The sequence below is a fragment of the Orcinus orca genome, chromosome 4 (genome assembly GCF_937001465.1).
Source record: "Orcinus orca chromosome 4, mOrcOrc1.1, whole genome shotgun sequence".
Classification (NCBI taxonomy): domain Eukaryota; kingdom Metazoa; phylum Chordata; class Mammalia; order Artiodactyla; family Delphinidae; genus Orcinus; species Orcinus orca.
The window spans coordinates 16,165,122-16,181,435 of record NC_064562.1 but is presented as its reverse complement, the minus strand read 5'-3'; the positions used below and the strand labels follow the sequence as shown (position 1 = coordinate 16,181,435).

The 16,314-nt window shown below is 40.8% G+C and overlaps 1 protein-coding gene across 2 annotated transcripts in view; it reads left to right on the top strand.

Moving 5' to 3' along the window:
• Positions 1-1,133: 1,133 nt before the first annotated feature.
• UNC5C (unc-5 netrin receptor C) overlaps positions 1,134-16,314 on the top strand; it is a 393,266-nt gene continuing 378,085 nt past the window's right edge. The window contains exon 1 of one of the 2 annotated variants that reach the window (XM_012535635.3): positions 1,134-2,217. In XM_012535635.3, the coding sequence (XP_012391089.1) occupies positions 2,094-2,217 (124 nt within the window). In that variant the 5' untranslated portion in view covers positions 1,134-2,093. The remainder of the gene's footprint in view (positions 2,218-16,314) is intronic. The other variant, XM_004276993.4, reaches the window with a different exon arrangement.

Sequence of the window (16,314 nt, the reverse complement as noted above, 5' to 3'; positions counted from 1 at the left end):
GACCCATCTTACAGATTAAGAAACTGAAGCATCAAGCTTTATTTTTCAATGTCGGTCAGCTAGTAATACGAAATGCTAAGAATTAAGCTCAGACAGTCTGACACAGGAACTTCTGACCTTCTTACCAAAACATCTTGGTATCTTGGTGTAGCGAAGCTGAAGAGGGAGAAGAAGTGGTTTTAGCAGGGCAGGCTGTGCCTCCACAGAAATGAGAAGTGGCCAGATTTGTCAATGTCTCTGCCAAGAATGACCTTTTCAGATCTACCAGACTCATCCAAGACAGGTCTTATTGGCTAGAGGTTTAGATGGAGGTTAACTTTGAAACTATCTAATAAAATATTTCACAGATGGAGAAACTGAGACATGCAGTTCACCTGACCTGTCCAGGATGACAGAATGAGTTAGGACCACAGCCAAGATGAGACCACAAGCTTCCTGCCTGTGTGTGTGTTTACACATTGCCCCCTTGGCACCAAGAGCTTAAAATTTCTCTGATATATTATTTAATATTAGTTTAGAAATGTAATAATCTTGGGAAGTGGTTTTCTTCTTCCTGGAAGGTCAGTGTGCCAATGTGTATTGGACTTTCCATCCATCCACTCTCCTTTTGTCCAGCCTTTCCTTATTTTATCCACCCATTATTACATTTCCCCTTCACCATTACAACAGGGATCCACGACTTAGCTACCCAGGCAATTCTTTCCTGAGGAAAAATAATAAAAACGCACTGCAGTTTGAGTCCTTACACACACACCGTTAGGAATCTGGAAAACATGTCATAGGTTCCACCATCACTTTAAGTGAGTATCTACAAATTTTGTTGTGCATCGTTTCTGGGAGTTTCTCCGGTTTCATCTCACCACTCTTTACATACTCAACCTTGCCAGCCACCAAGGTGCACGAAAATAAAGCTCTGTTGAAGAATGAGTTTTCCTTGAGCTTTTGGTTTCTGTTCCACTACAGAGGAGTCATAGGCACCCAGAGCATAAAGCAGTCTGAGTGGCACTGACCACTCCAAGACTGCCGCGGGCTGGGGCTCTGCAAAAGCTTCATGCCTTCTTCCCGGCCCCGCAGGACTTCAGCTCGAGCCCGACCCCACCCCCGCCCGCCCCCACCCCCGCCTAATCAACCGCAAGACCCGAAGTCTTAGAGCGAGTCCAGTCCCGGCGAGTCTGGCTCAGGCTCTGGCGGCGCCGTGGAGGAGCTGGGAGGCGGCAGACTGGACACAGCCAAGGGGCTCGGGGCGCGCCCGCTGCGCTCTCGAAGTCCGGGTCTGGCGCACGGCGTGAGGCCGGCGCGCTCCCACGCTCCCAATACGCTTCGTTCCTTAGGTCGCTCTCGCCTCAGCTTCCGCAGAGAAACCAACAGCCGCTCTCCACCTCCGGCTCCGGGCACGCCGCTCCCGCAGTCCTCGTTTCCCTAATGCGGGCGGGCGGGCGCGCTCCCGCCGCCTCTCACATCCCAGCGGAGTTGGGCTGGGCCCTCCACGCCTCCTGGGCGAACCCCTCGGCGCGCCCGTGCGCCCCGCACTACTAGGTGACCCTCTTCGGCCACCCAGCAGCCGCAGCCGCAGCCGGGAAGTCTCTCCGCCCGCGTGAGAACCCCGAGACTGGAGCCGGGAGCGCCTCACTGTGCACAACTCCCACCCTCCGCTCCCTCCTCCTCTTGCTCTCTCTTCCTCTCCCTCCGCCCGCCCCCCGCCCCGCGTGCCTGTGTGTGTTCGGCACAGGCGAGGGGACCCGGGGAACAGTCCGGGCTCGGCGCGCGGCGGAGCTGCGGCTGCTCCCGCTGCTGAGGGGAGCGGCGAGGTGGCCGCCCTGCGCCTTCCCGGACTTCCCAAGTGGGGGCAGAGCCGCCGCTCACGGAGCCGCCTGTTAGCAGGCACAGGGAAAGCGGGACCTCCAAACTCCTCCTCAGCGACTCCTCTCCACCCTCTTTTGGCCCCTGCCCTTGGAGAAAGTGGAGTGTGGCGCTCGGTTGTCGTTACTCCTTCAGACAGCTTCGCGGTGCACGGATTCCGCTGCTGCCCGGTGGGGCTCTCCGCTGTCGGCGCTCCTCCGTGTGTGCCTCCCCCCGGCGCACCTCTGTCGACGATGAGGAAAGGTCTGCGGACGACAGCGGCCCGCTGCGGACTGGGGCTGGGATACGTGCTGCAGATGCTCGTGCTACCTGCCCTGGCCCTGCTCAGCGCCAGCGGCACCGGCTCGGCCGCTCAAGGTAAGGGGGTCCGCCGAGCTCCGCGCCACCTCCCTTCGCTTCTTCCTTCCCTCCTTCTTCCTTTCCTCCTCCCCACTTCCCCTGGCTTCCTTAACCCGCCTCGTCTCCCTCAACTGGAAACCACTTTAAATTCTACTTTCCCAACTAGTCAAGAAGCTTTGGTTAGGATGATTTTGAATCTGTCTTCCGAGATGGGCACGGATGGGCCCGGACGCGCGGGGTGTCGGACCCACGTCTGTCTCCGGGCATGTGTCTCTTGCACTTTCTGCTGCACGCTCACACGTTGTTGTACCTTGCGCACAGCGAGGTTTGGAGAGACTCTGGGCGCGGGTGGCTGCGTGGCCTGCAGTAGAGGCCCCATGACGCGCAGAGGCTCCCCGCGCTGTGCCACGTCGGGGGTTGCCGGATCCTCGCTGAGTCTCTGAGCGCCACACGCCGAAGGGCGCTCCGCTACGGAAACGTGTCCGTGGCGGCCGAGGACCCGCTGGCGCCGGTGGCCCTCGGCTGCTGCTCGGGGCGCTGCGGAGACTCGCGGCGCCCCCGGACCCGCGCGCCGCAGCCCGCAACAGGCCCCGGGGTGTGCGCGCCTCCTCCGCCCTCTTACCCTCTCCTCTCCGGCTCTCCCTCCCAGCCGGCGACGGAGAAACGTACCTCCCCTGCCGCCGCCCCCCCTCCCCGGCTCTAGAGGAAACGGACTGGTCGTTCAAACCAAAGCCGAAACTCCCCGGGGTAACCGGCCACTTTATAACTCTGACATTTTAATTTGATGCGTCTGAGCTTGAAAATAAGTGTCCGGGGCTCTGGGCAAAACCGGGATGGGGGAGAAGCTCGGCCAGGAGTTGCGGGTGGGTAAGGGAGAAGGGGAGGCCCGGGGGCTGGCTGCCTAGTTTCCTTCTCGCCCTCCGAGGGTGAGGTGATAGAGGCAAATCCCAGCCTTCCGAGCCTGGGAAGCTGAGTGGAAGGGAGACTGCGAGGAAGGAGCCCAGGCGCCCCTCTCCGGGGTCTCTCTCGGGTCGTCTGGGTCCCCAGTGCCCCCGCCACCTTCTGGACAAGCCGAGGGCCCACCTGGGTCTTAACCGCCCAGTTTTGTGGCGGTCGCTGGCACAGGGGAGGGAGCTCAGCTCTTCCTTGTGATGGGCGTGCGAGGGATGGAGGAGGCTTCTGCAGCGTTCGGAGGTAATCCAGGCATCCCATCCTCTCGGTTACACTCGCTCCAAAGTTGGAAAGCAGAGGAGGTGCGGCGATAGCCTCAACTCCCCGGAGATGCTCAGACACTCCGGAGGTTATCGACAGCATCCCCCTCAGATCTGCGGAGGCGCTGGGGATCAGGGCGTTGGAGGCGGAGGGGGGCGCTGAGCGTAGGCTAGTGTGTTCCGGGTCGGGAGGTACGTGATCAGCGAGGCTCTGCGGATTAGCCACAGCTACTTCGGGAGTAAATTGTCCTGCTGCCTCGCTAAGTAGCCACGCTCATAAATCCTTCCTTCCCTTCTTGCCAAATGCCTCCCATCCCCGAGGTTTGGCCCTGGTTTTCTCAGTCATATGTCTAAAGCTCATCTGCCTGTCCATTTTACAAAGGAGTCTCCCCTGAGAATCATAAACTTATTGCAGGTTTCTTGAAATTGGGAGAAGTTCTCAGGACGGCTGCTGAGGGTGCTTAGAGGGGGTGTTTGGAAGTTGAAGGGAGCAACCTGATGAATTGTTGTGGAATCAACCGCGTGACTCCCTGTGGAATTCGCCTGCTGTTATTGGTCGCACAAAGGACTAAGCTATAGGGTGCGAGTGGGAGGGGGACCAGGCGGTGAGAGAACTGTTTGGGAAAAGGACAAGTCAAAGTCCCCAAAGATGCCAAATAGGAGACATAGGATCCCTGCCGAGAGCTTCCTATAGCCAAATTAAAAAGACTGGGTAGGAAAAAGGATCAATAAAGATCAGCAGACAGGAGATTGTGAGTGGATTAATATTGAAAGAAGAAGGGAGAAGAGATGAAAAGAGAAGACAGTCAGGACAGACTGAGCGTTTGCCACTTACACTTTTTTCATCTTATAGACCAGGCAAGCCAGAGATTGACGATTGAACCTACTCTTCTGATCTTAAGTGGAATAATTAAATGTATTCTTTTGGGTGTGTGCATTTCACTGCTGTTCTTCTTCGTTTAGTATAGTTTTTTTCTTTCAGTTCCTGGTGAGCAAACTATTTATGTTTGAATCTGTGGTCTTTGAGAGACACTATTCCACCACTTTAATCTTTGTTTTCCTCCATGTTGCAGGATACCAGCTATTCCTGTGTTGTGTGTTAGGTATCAGAAATGTAGAAAGCACCAAACCCTACTTTCAGCTTCTATCACTATCACTCTATTCCATTCCCCTAGCCTGTTTACTACTGAACTACTAATACATACACTTTCTTCTCAGAGTCACACTCCTATAATTCTCTGATAGTCAGACCTTCCTTTCCTTCTAATGTCTTTTCCTTTCTCCTCTCTCTTCGGACTAGATCACTAGGTAAATCAAAGATGCTGTTGCTCCCTCAAGGTATGATTTCCTTGTGCTGAGGACTTAAAGATGGGAATAAACTATTTTTTATGCATGGAAGTATGTATGCAGTTAAGATGAGAAAGTTAATTTAAGCACTTTACACAGTGGAAAAGGTTTTTATTCTGTTGTTGGAAAGATACTAGAAAATTGGAAGTTTTAGGAAATACGTGTCTCTTCAGAGAGAGCCAAGAAAATAACAGGTGTTTAAGATAAAAAAGCAGAATGGGTGTTATTTGTGAGTGTACTTCATTTTGTAAGTGTGGTTTGAAGAAAGACATCAGTCATTTTAAACAGGTCCTTGGGAGGTTCTCTAGACTTCAGGCAACAGCTTTCTCCTATCTGGCTATGTTCTAATTGTTTCATTCAGGACTGCTGGGAACTCCTAGCTCCAGGGAATTTGTGGTGTTTCTGACTTTCAAGAATGAAAGATTTTACCAGGAAAAGGCAGCGTGTGTGTGTGTGTGTGTGTGTGTGTGCGCGCGCGCACGCGTGTGCACTTGATCAGTTTGCTTCAGAATTAGTGCCCTCCTGTTCTATAAATGCATTTTATTTCTGGATTTACACAGCATTGATATTCCGCTTATCTAGCACCAACTAGTGTTATGAGTGTTAACACCACCAAACTCAGAACAGGAAATTACTGAAGATTCTAATTATATTGGGATAATTCTCTATTATTGTAAGATAATTTGTAATGTTTTTAAAATAATATACTTCTTCTGAGAAAAGAGTAAAAATTACTTTCGTGCATTTATGCATATTGGTGTGGTACAAATAGACAGTTGGCATGAAAGATTGAATTTCATGACAAGTATACCATATATTTTCCTATTTTAGGAGCAGAGTAAATTCATAAATTCACGTTTGGAATTTGCAGTAAGGAAAAGTAGGCTAGTTTACCTTTGTTTAGAACAATAATTTCATGTATTCTAGCTTAGGGAATACTTAAAAGGCTTCAGAGAGCAAACTTTTCAAGTACTTGCAGAGAATGAGGAACCACAAAATTGTTAACATTTATTGACTTCCTGGCCTTCTGTGTTCTGGATACTGGGGATTCCAAATTCAACAAGACAGGGTCCTAGAGCATCTCCCATTGTAGTCTGGTTGTCCTGATCAGAATACATACTGATCCTTTTTTGAGCAACCCCCCTGAGGACCTGAAGGAGGCACCGAGCTGTCCTAAATAAACTTTCTTAGCTTTCTTAGAATTATTGTTGAGACTTAAAAATAACTGTTCTCTAATGTATGCTGGGTTCTCCAATTAGTGCAAATAGCCAGAGTGCCTTAACTGCGTTTAGCACTTTTCTGATTTAGGTCATGGCTTTGCTGGAGCAGCAGAGGGAGTCACTCTGAGAAGAAACATTAAAATTACAGGCTGCAACCACTTCATGGAGATAATGGGGACGCTTGTGGGGTGGGGATTGAGGCAGTGCTCTTCCCTTGCTCTTTTAGCCTATATCTTTTTTAGTTTGACTTTGGTGTTTGTGGCAGTTAAAAACAAACCTGTTCGCATCCCCACGAATTAGAAACCCATTAGCTCATTTGGATAGTGTATGCTATTAGAAGTAAAGTTCTGAACAATTATTGTGCATTTATTATGTCCCACACTGTATGCTATTTGTTAGGGACACAGAGTTGAGGAGACAGTTTCACCCTTCGAGGAAGACTGACTTACAAGCATAGAATTATAATTTACTTTCTGAAATATAACAGTGGGAATAGGTATAGTATCTTCTGGATTTAAGCATCCAATGTTAGTAAACATAGGACTAGCTAGGGTTGTAGTGTGAGTGGTAGCAGGACTTCCATGATTTCTGTGGAGAGAAACTTAAGGGTGGCAGTTTGGTTGGAAGTGGGTTGTTCTTAAAGCTGAGTTTGCATTGTAACTGTCTTATTAAATCTTACTTAGATTTAATATATAATCGGTCTGGCTTTGGGGAGCCACATGCTAGAGACTGTTAGTGGTGTGTGCCCATCCTCCCTGGTAGTTTAGTGGTTACCACTGCCTCATAATGCTGCCTCCACCACCTCCTAGCTGTGTGGCCATTGGTCAGTTACTTAGCATCTCCGTGCCTCAGTTTCCTCGGATATAAAATGAGGATAAGATATACTGTAAGTCATATTAGGGTTGAATGAATTAATACATCTAAAGTATGTAGAGCAGAATTCTTTGGCTTCCAACTCTGTAAACCATGGGCAAAGAAATCTAGAAGTTAAAGAAATTAAAGGTCAATAATTTTGAACTCAGAGTAGAGGGATTGCTGCAGACACTGCTTCCCCCAAAGCAACAAATGGAGCTGTCTGAGGAGATGCTCCAAAGTACTGCAAACTCCTGGACATGGTGTGGTTCTTTGAACGGCCTGTGGGAAGCTCTCTCTTTTCATAGCCGCATTTCTTCCTTTCTGCACAATCTGGGAAAATTAAACTAATACCAGTTCTAAAAATGCCATTTTAAGTCAGAGCCTGTTAAGCCCTGGCTACAACCTCCACTCTTGACTTTCTATCTTTACAATGAATGTTGAAAGATAACTGCATAAATCCATAAACACTTTTATGAAAAAAAAACATGCAAGTTCCATGTTTTCAGATAATGGTTTTGAGAAAACCAGCCCTTTATTTAAATGTGGATTGTTTTTCTTAAAAAAAAAAAAAAGACACAAGTGTGTCTAACAAGCATAATTCAATACATGATAAAACAACACAAAAAAATAGAGTAAGTCTCATATATACTGAGTTCTGTTCCAAGAGTGCAGTCGTTAAGTCCAACAAAGTTAGCCAAGGTACCCAACTAACATAATAGGCTATATAGTACTGTAGTGTAATAGGTTTATAATACTTTTCACACAAATAGTACATTAAAAAAATGAACAAACACAAAAAATAAAGAAAACATTTTTACTTTTACAGTATGGTACCTTGTAAAGTACAGTAGTACCAGCTACATCACTGCGGCTTTTACGCTTGCTTCCAGACATCCTGGGCTTGAAATAAGGATATTGTACTACTGTACTCTATACAGTACTGTACAGTAAAGTACACAAAAGCACAACCACTTGTAGAGGATGCATGCATGCGACAGTATACACCAGGCACGTGAATAACTTACGCGATTGGACATGCGAATGCACGTTCGCATCTTTGAAAAGTTCTCAGCTTGAAGGTTCATATGTAGGGGACTTACTGTATAGAAAAATAGGTTGACTTGAAGGCAAAGCAAATTCACCAGGACTTTCATATATTCAAATTATATTTGCAATAGAAAGTTTCAGCATCATAATTTAGAACAACATGAATAATCTAGGTAATATATATTTTGAAAGTGTCACATGTAATTACTTCTGTTTGTTTAATGGTTATTGGTATTTTTTTCATGTTTGGTGTATTTTTTTTTTTTTTTTTGGTCGAGCTACGCAGCTTTCAGGATCTTAGTTTCCCGACCGGGGATGTAACTCGGGGCCCTGGCAGTGAGAGCACTGGGCCCTAACCACTGGACAGTGAGGGAATTCCCTTATGCTTGGTATAAATGTTGTTTTCTAGCAGAATTTAAGATAAAACTAGACATTTGTGGGAGTTTTATGTTATTTAGAGTTAAGACACATCTTTCTCTTACAGTATTTTCATTCTGCTTTTATTTTTGGATTGCCTGGTCTGCAGTTACAAAGCCCCACATTTCTCATTCTTTTTCTTTCTTAAGCTAGCTCCTTAAAGCAATGTATGGGCTCTTCTTTGATTTCAGATTGTATTTGGTTTTGTTACTGCTTATATATTTGTGGAAGAGAGCTCCATGAATCTGAGACCTTGGATATTGTTCCAGTATCACTCACTTAGTTCAAGGATGCTTAAACTAGAACAGAAACTCACAGAAACTCAGTGCTGTGTTTTATGTGACTTTTTTGAAGTACCGTAAGTTTGCCTTGAGCAATATTAATAGATCTACGTCTCCTTTTTTCTAGTTTTTAAAAAGAAATCCAATAATTTAAAAATTTATAGTTTCTCTTATTTTAAATATTATAATCTCTAAATTTGTGGAGATTTTAATTTTAAAAACTTTATAGTAATAATTTTATGAGCTAACAAGATCAAAAATAGTATCTTTTTTTTCCTCTTCTCTACCTGATTAGAACTCTCAGAAGAATTTCTGCCTTTTCATGATAACCCAAAACATATTGGGCTGGCCACAAAGTTCCTTTGGGTTTTCCGTAACATCTTACAGAAAAACCTGAAGGAACTTTTTGGCCAACCCAATATATTCTGTTGCAAATATTTGGATGCTTTATAAACAAAACGTTAGAAAATATTGTTATAATTTTATACTTAAAAACGAGTTTTGAGTTGAAGTTTTAGTGTGGTTTCTCACTTTGAGTATTCCTGCCCCCAAAAAAGTTGTTCCCTTAGGTTTATATAATGAGGTTTTGAAAGACACAGAAGAGTATCTCCAGGTACTTAAAACATATCTAGCCTTCTACACATAGTGTTAAAGTTACTGTGACATTAAATTGAAGTTAATTTGGAAAGTGAGCTGTAGCTTTGAAAATGCCAAATATGCAGATATTTGTCCTTATGTCAGTATACATTTTATGAGCAGTGAGCAGTGATTCAAAAGTGCTTTGTGTGGCAAAAGTATAAGTCTAACATCTGAAAACTCCAATGTTTGGGGACTACCCTCTTCTAATTAAATAACTAACCATGTCTCATTGCCAGTGTGGGAGTGGAATGAGAGAGAGAGAGAGAGAGAGAGAGGAGACAGGTGAGACTTCATTTCATTGATGTGCCTGTTACAGTTCTTACTAAAAATGTGAGGGCACCAGATAATCATGTTAACAGGTGATACTGATTAATCAAATTTAACTCCAGAGTTTCCAGTCTTATTTATTTTAAAATGTTGTGAGGATAAGGGTTTTATCTTCATTAATCATTGTCATTTGGGTCCTGTGGCTAGATTCATGTCTCAGCAATTATGAGAGCCATAAAAACGCCTCATGTAGATGAACGTGTATTATCTCTTCTTCTAACTAAGGATGTTAAACAACAGAAACTCCCTCAGCACATTAAACAAGTTTATTGATGAATGCTAACATTTCTCAGTTTTAGTCAATGTCTTAATTGATTATTTAATCATGGACTGACTGAACTCAAATGTAATTTATTGTCTTCTCTTTTTTTCTCTGTTCAGAATAAAACCCTTCATTCATTTCCAGTAAAAACACATTAGTGCTTGCACATTAAAATGCATCTGTAGCCCAGTTATAAGGGTAAATATATCTATGAGTAGAAATGGATTCAAAATTCAAGAAAATTAGTTTGCCTAATATAAAATATGAAAGAGCAGTATAGAAGTAAATTACACCATTTGTACAGAAAAGTAATTATTTTAAAATAGTGCATAATATATATTCTCTTAGACAATAAAAGTTTAGTGCAATATGATAGGGCATGTGGTGTAATAATATCCTCTTATAAAGTACAGGCATAGTGAAATATGTTCATGTATCAGATAAAAGTAAAGGGGAACAGTTTGGGACTATTCTAGTCTCTATGAATTTGCAAGTTCATTTTTTGTATTCAAATTGAATATTTTAGATGATTCTAATATCTTTCTGGAATTTCAAGAACCTAAAAACATTATTTCAAGATCTAGATCAAAGACTACACTTTAACAAATGGTATTCTCTAACTTTTACAGGAACAAAAAGTGACAGTCAGTGAAAAAAGCACTGTTGCTGTTTTATTATATGTGATTGTCAAAGACCTGTGTTATCCCTGATCCAAACCAAACAAATAACCAGATTACTACCACAACAAAAACTTTATGATTGGAAAGACATAGTAAATAATGGTAATTTCACTTTAACCATTATGTCTGTGTGAAATATGTTGACATTTGAATTTAGCTTTTGCTAAGGGAAAATGATATATTTTATCTTCCGTTGAATAAAGAGGTTGCCGAGTATCCACATTGTAGCCACCCAGTGGAAAGAGGCAAGTTTGGCAAGCAGCAATCTTGGAGTCATTCTAAATAAAACAGTAATTACGTTACCTGTCCTTTTCTTTAGCAACTTTCCTTCTTCCTTCTGTATCTCCATAAGGTGATGAGACGGTATAAGCTTTAAAAATGTGTTAAGGATCAAATTCAAGGATTGAAAGAGCCTAAGACATTTTCCTCCCAACCTACTACAGCCATCACCCACAGAGCATGCAACTTGGTGGAAAACAGAAGCCCATTTCAGAAACTGCTCTCAGAAGCTGAGGAAAAACAGGCATGTTCAAATGATTTATTGCTTGTGCTATCGGAATAGAGACCTAAGATCAGTATTTCATCATAATATTATTCAACGGGCACTCTGACTTGAACCTTTATATAAATAGAGTCTTGATACACACCTACTTCAATTAACAGAGCAAACGAGTTTCTAAAGTATTTAAAAGATGTATTTTTGAAAGAAGTTACGTTTGGAGTTTACTTGAACCTGTTTGAGTAGGATGTACTTGTTTGAGAAATCTACACTTAAATCAGTGGTATACTGATACACAGCATCCTTCAAAGGTCTTTATAAAATGCATTGATATTTCCTCAGCTACTCTTAAACAGTGTCATTAATAATGTCAGCGTTGTAAGTTAAATCTCACCTGTACATCAGAAATTGAAAAGCATTCTTAGGATTATATGGGAGTTATTAGGGACAGTTGTCCCAGAAAAGAATTTGCTTAAATGGAGTTTTATCTTTAATATAATTACATTTTTAGGAAATGTTGCCAATATCTTTCTCTTATATATTGATCAAAATATGTTTATTTTTGTTATACACACACACACACACACACCCACAGTGGAGAAAGTTAGAGCTTACTTACTATAACCTGATGAAAAAATAGAGAAGAAAGATGGCTAGAAAATGTTTTAACAATAGATATGTTTTCCCAATAGGGATGGGGGTAATCAGTTTATTGGATTTATTAGAAATGATGATCACATGAAAGATCTACATATTTTTTAATCAAATTAAATAACTATGGAATTATTTCCTAGCAGGGTATTTCCAAGCAGAAATGGAGTAAAGAGTTATAAGAAGTAGACATATATAGTTCAGTAATTCTCTGTGAGCATATATATATATGTGTATATATACACACACACACACACACACACACATACACACATGCTTGCACAAATTGTGTATGTGTGTAACTTTTTGTTTTAGGAGAGTTTATTTTCAAACAGCCTTGGCAATATCCTTAAAAAACAGCAAAACCTATCAAAGAAATGAAAACAAACTTTTAATAAAAAAAAATTCATAAGTAGTCATTGAATACGGAATCAGGTTTCATCACTGGTTTCTCACTGCAAAATTATATTCTTTTCTGGAAAAAGTGCCTTGTTGTCGACCAGTAGCTAAGTTGTTTACAATAGCATACAGTAGAGATACCTCTGCCTCATTCATGTGGTGGCTTATCTGATAGAAACAATTTCTTCCTGTCCTCCAGATGACAGAGACTGGGGGATCTCCACGTTCACTGGCTTATTTCAAACACGTGGAGAAGAACTTCTGTATTTTCCTACTCAGTAGACTATAATTTTTTGACCAAAGGAGGTCAGCTATCCTGTGTGCATGAGTAAAGTCCTTCATTTACATGTGGGAACCCCCTCTTCAGGAGAGACAAAGTTTCCCCTGGTAAGCACCCTGCCTGAGGTGACCTCTTAGGATCGGGCTGATTGAAGGCAAAGTCAGTTGTGTTGTTTTTCCCTGAATTCGGTGATGATTTGAATAATTTTTTTTTATAAAAAATAAAATGGAGTTAATAAAATGGAGTTATGTTTCCAGGCTGCAGAATGTTTAATTTTCTTGGAGTCCCTCAGGTGCCATACAGGTGGCTTGATTTCCAGATGTCTCCATTACATCCATTGATACCTTGATTTAAATGAATAAAGATAAAGTTAGTTGAGGGGGGAAGAGAAAGGTTGTTACTAATGAAAGAATATAAAAAATTTAATTACACATAGAGGGATAATGTACTTTCTTGCTTATTTTTAATATTATATTAAATGCAGATTAATATATATTTACATGACACATCAGTATGTAAATGTTAATTATTGCCATATGTTTCCACATCACTTGGCATTTATGAGCTAGGATTTTAAAAGATGCAATAAATTCTAGTGTGCAGGGAATTGTTTCCTGTGTTCTCTGTCTTACATATCATATGTTCATGGATGATATGGGGTTTTCATAAGAAAATATGTAATACTCTGTTAAGAAGAGCAAGGTAATAATAATGTTCCACAAAGTTTTCTGACTGCAAGTCTAAATGCTCATGAGAGAGGTTTCCTGTTGAATGCTGAATGGCAAGGTTAAAAAGAGGGTCTTAAAGATAAGAGTGGATTCCACAGTCCTTGAGTTTGTTTTGCATTCAGTGACAGTCACTAAATTAGGGAAAGGAATGTTCAAACAACACACTTGAGGAAAAGTGATTTTTATAGAAAGGAGCCATTTCTGCTAATAGCCAGTAACTGCACGTAACCCTGCTGACATTAAAAGTCCATTAGCTAAGCCCAGTTTAAATAGCAGCTGATGCAGTGTCAGCTAAATGTACCTTGGAATTTTTTCATATAATGCAGTAATAGCAGTTCCATAATTTTTTTCTAAAACTACATGCATTAAGTAAAACAAATGTCATCTGATAGTAGTGGCAGGGCTGCTAATAAGCAGGCAGAGATTTGTGATGAAACAAAAGTAAGTCTATATAACAAGAAGATAATAAATGGTAGTGATGGTTTTAAAAGGGAGCCTTTGAGAAAAATCATATGGAGAAGCTTAAGCTGAAATCCAGAAAGAGTTGTTTCCATAGAAGCGCATATTAATGTGCACTACTTAGAGATGCTCATTTGAAGTGAAGTGACTTTTTACTGTCAGCCTCAGAGTTTAGTATCGCAGTGTATTTTGAAACAACAGGGAGCCCTCTCCTTAGACCCTGATATGTGTGTAAATGGCAGGGAAGTGGGGAGAGGCGGTAAAAGGGGATTGAAAAAGGAAAATGAGTGAAAAGGTGAAAACAGAGATATAACTTCATGTGTGTTAATACCTTTAAGGTGATTACTGTGGTACTATTTTTAAGCAATATGATTTATTAATGCTGCCTACAATGAAATCAGAGGTTGAACTGTTGATATTCTTCCCCCATCCTGTTTTTCCATCCTTTGAATATTTCCCAATCTCCATTTGAATACTCTGAAACACAGGAAGTTTTACTGCAAATTTATAGTAGAATCCAAGAATTTTGAATAACTCCTCTTAAAGAATTCTCTAAGACAGTGTTCTGTAACTATGAGACCATTGTGAAGACAGTGAGGGTTGCTCAGTAATCTAGTGTGTGAGCTGACAAGAGGGCAGTAATTAATGAGTGACTGTCGTACTCACACCACTATAAAGTACTACGAGAACCTCCATGCTGACCACCCCTCCCCATTATCAGACCATTAGTAAAACCCTGTACAGGCAACAGTGGGGAGCTCTGCTTAAGCTTATGACCCTAATCACTTGGGTATAAAGCTTCGTGCATATTTTCAGAATGGTCACTCGAATTCTCATCACACTTTGTAGTACTCAGAATTATTTATCATTCTAACCTGAGAATTTATTTATAAGTCTAACCTGAGATATCACATCTTTTTATTTTTATTTTAAAGTTAACTCAGTTTTCTTTACATGATTAAAAAAATACCTCACATAACCCTGCGTTGCTTGAAAAGGGGGGAAAAGAAAAAGAAAGGAAAAGGAAAAAAGAAGAAAAGGACTACTGTTTAATCACAATGGGGTGGCAGAGATCTCCCTTTTATGTTCACAGATTTTCATACAAGCATTTCATAATAAAATCAAGAAGTTCTCTTTGGTGTTGGTAACTGTTTTAATTCAGTTCAGGCCACTGTAAAGGCTTATTTTGAATGAATTGGAAGCTTCTAGAGACTTTATGCAATTAAATTCCTAACCAAAATCCCATTTACTAACATATTGCATGAGGGACTGATGAATAATCTTGTCTTTAGTATGTAACTCAAACATTAATAACAGATGCAAATATGCCTCAGTTCAACCAGTGGGCTTTGATTTTTAATTCTAAACTGACTTAAGTTTTTTCAAACTAAGACATCTGTTAAAAGTGACTATTTCCCGTATGTTTTTCCTTTTCTGTTTCATAAATCTATTGCAGGAAGAAAAGAGGATGCCATAATATTTGGCCACACAGTAAATTTGTACGCATCTATGAACGAGTGTTGTGAAATTGAATTATGTTGAAAATTACAAGATGATGCTAGACTGATTGAAATAAGACAATTATTACATTAGAGTTTGGAACAGTTTTTAGAAAAACATTACCCTGCAATGTTAATATACTGTTACTTTCTTGGAAGTTTTACAGTGTATCTTTTTTTGGGTAAAGAATTACATTTTTAAAAATTTTGAGTGAACACAATATATAGTTTGGTTTGGTGCTAAATTCATTCATTTATGCTTGGAAAACTTTTCTTAAAATAATCTTTAATAATGTTTATTCTTTACTGTGATTTTATGGCTGTGTTTAGAATAGTGAATGGTTTAGATCACTTCTTTTTTCTTTTTTTCTGTTTAACATTTCTTTGACTGTTAGGGAATTAAAACGTATTAGATACATGCATGTATGTGTGGGTCTGATAATTTCCTGGTATAGGAAATTAATCAAAATGCATTGAAAAAAATGAATCAATCAAATCAGTTGTTTATAATCAAGAGTATTCTTGGCAACTATGCTAGGGAAATACTAATGCAATCTTTATATAAATAAGTCTTTTGGTAAAAGTGAATAAACTGTGCTAAACTCTAAGCTTGAAAATTGCGTACAAGTTTAAAATCCCTTAGCATCACTCCACATTTGTAAGTAGAATGTCAGAATCATAATACTATTAACATCACAGAATTGTGGGGATTAACAGGGTTATCAAAAGTGAAGAATTGAGAGCAGTGCCTGGCACCAGATAAGCGCTTAATGCCATTAGCGACTGTCATTGCTGTTGCTGTTGTATTTTCATTATGTAAGTCTATACACCATACAACAACTTTCACTTGGCACCATTATGAAAATAATTGAATCTATCACAAGAATGAGAGGATTGCACTCAATTGGGGGTACCATCAGGTGGAAGAACATCACGTGAACCAACAAAAGCATGTTGCCAAAGGTGAAATACTTAAAAAGGAATTGGTAGATTTAAAAATCACATTTAAAAATACCCTATTAAATTATCAGATTTTAGTTGTGCATTAAAACTATGTGGAAACTCAACACAGGTGTGTTTGGTTTTATGGACAAGTTTTAGATGATTTTTTTTCCTATGCTAGATTCTGAAGGTAGAATATATTCCATTAAAACTAGTATCTAATAAATGTTAAGGAAATAATCAGTTTATATTTTTCTCTACTATACATTGGCTATACTTATAAAGACAAATATAAGTACAAAGACTGGAAAAAACAATTGGCAAATTCTTTTTTTTTTAATTTAATTTAATTAAAATTTTTTTATACAGCAG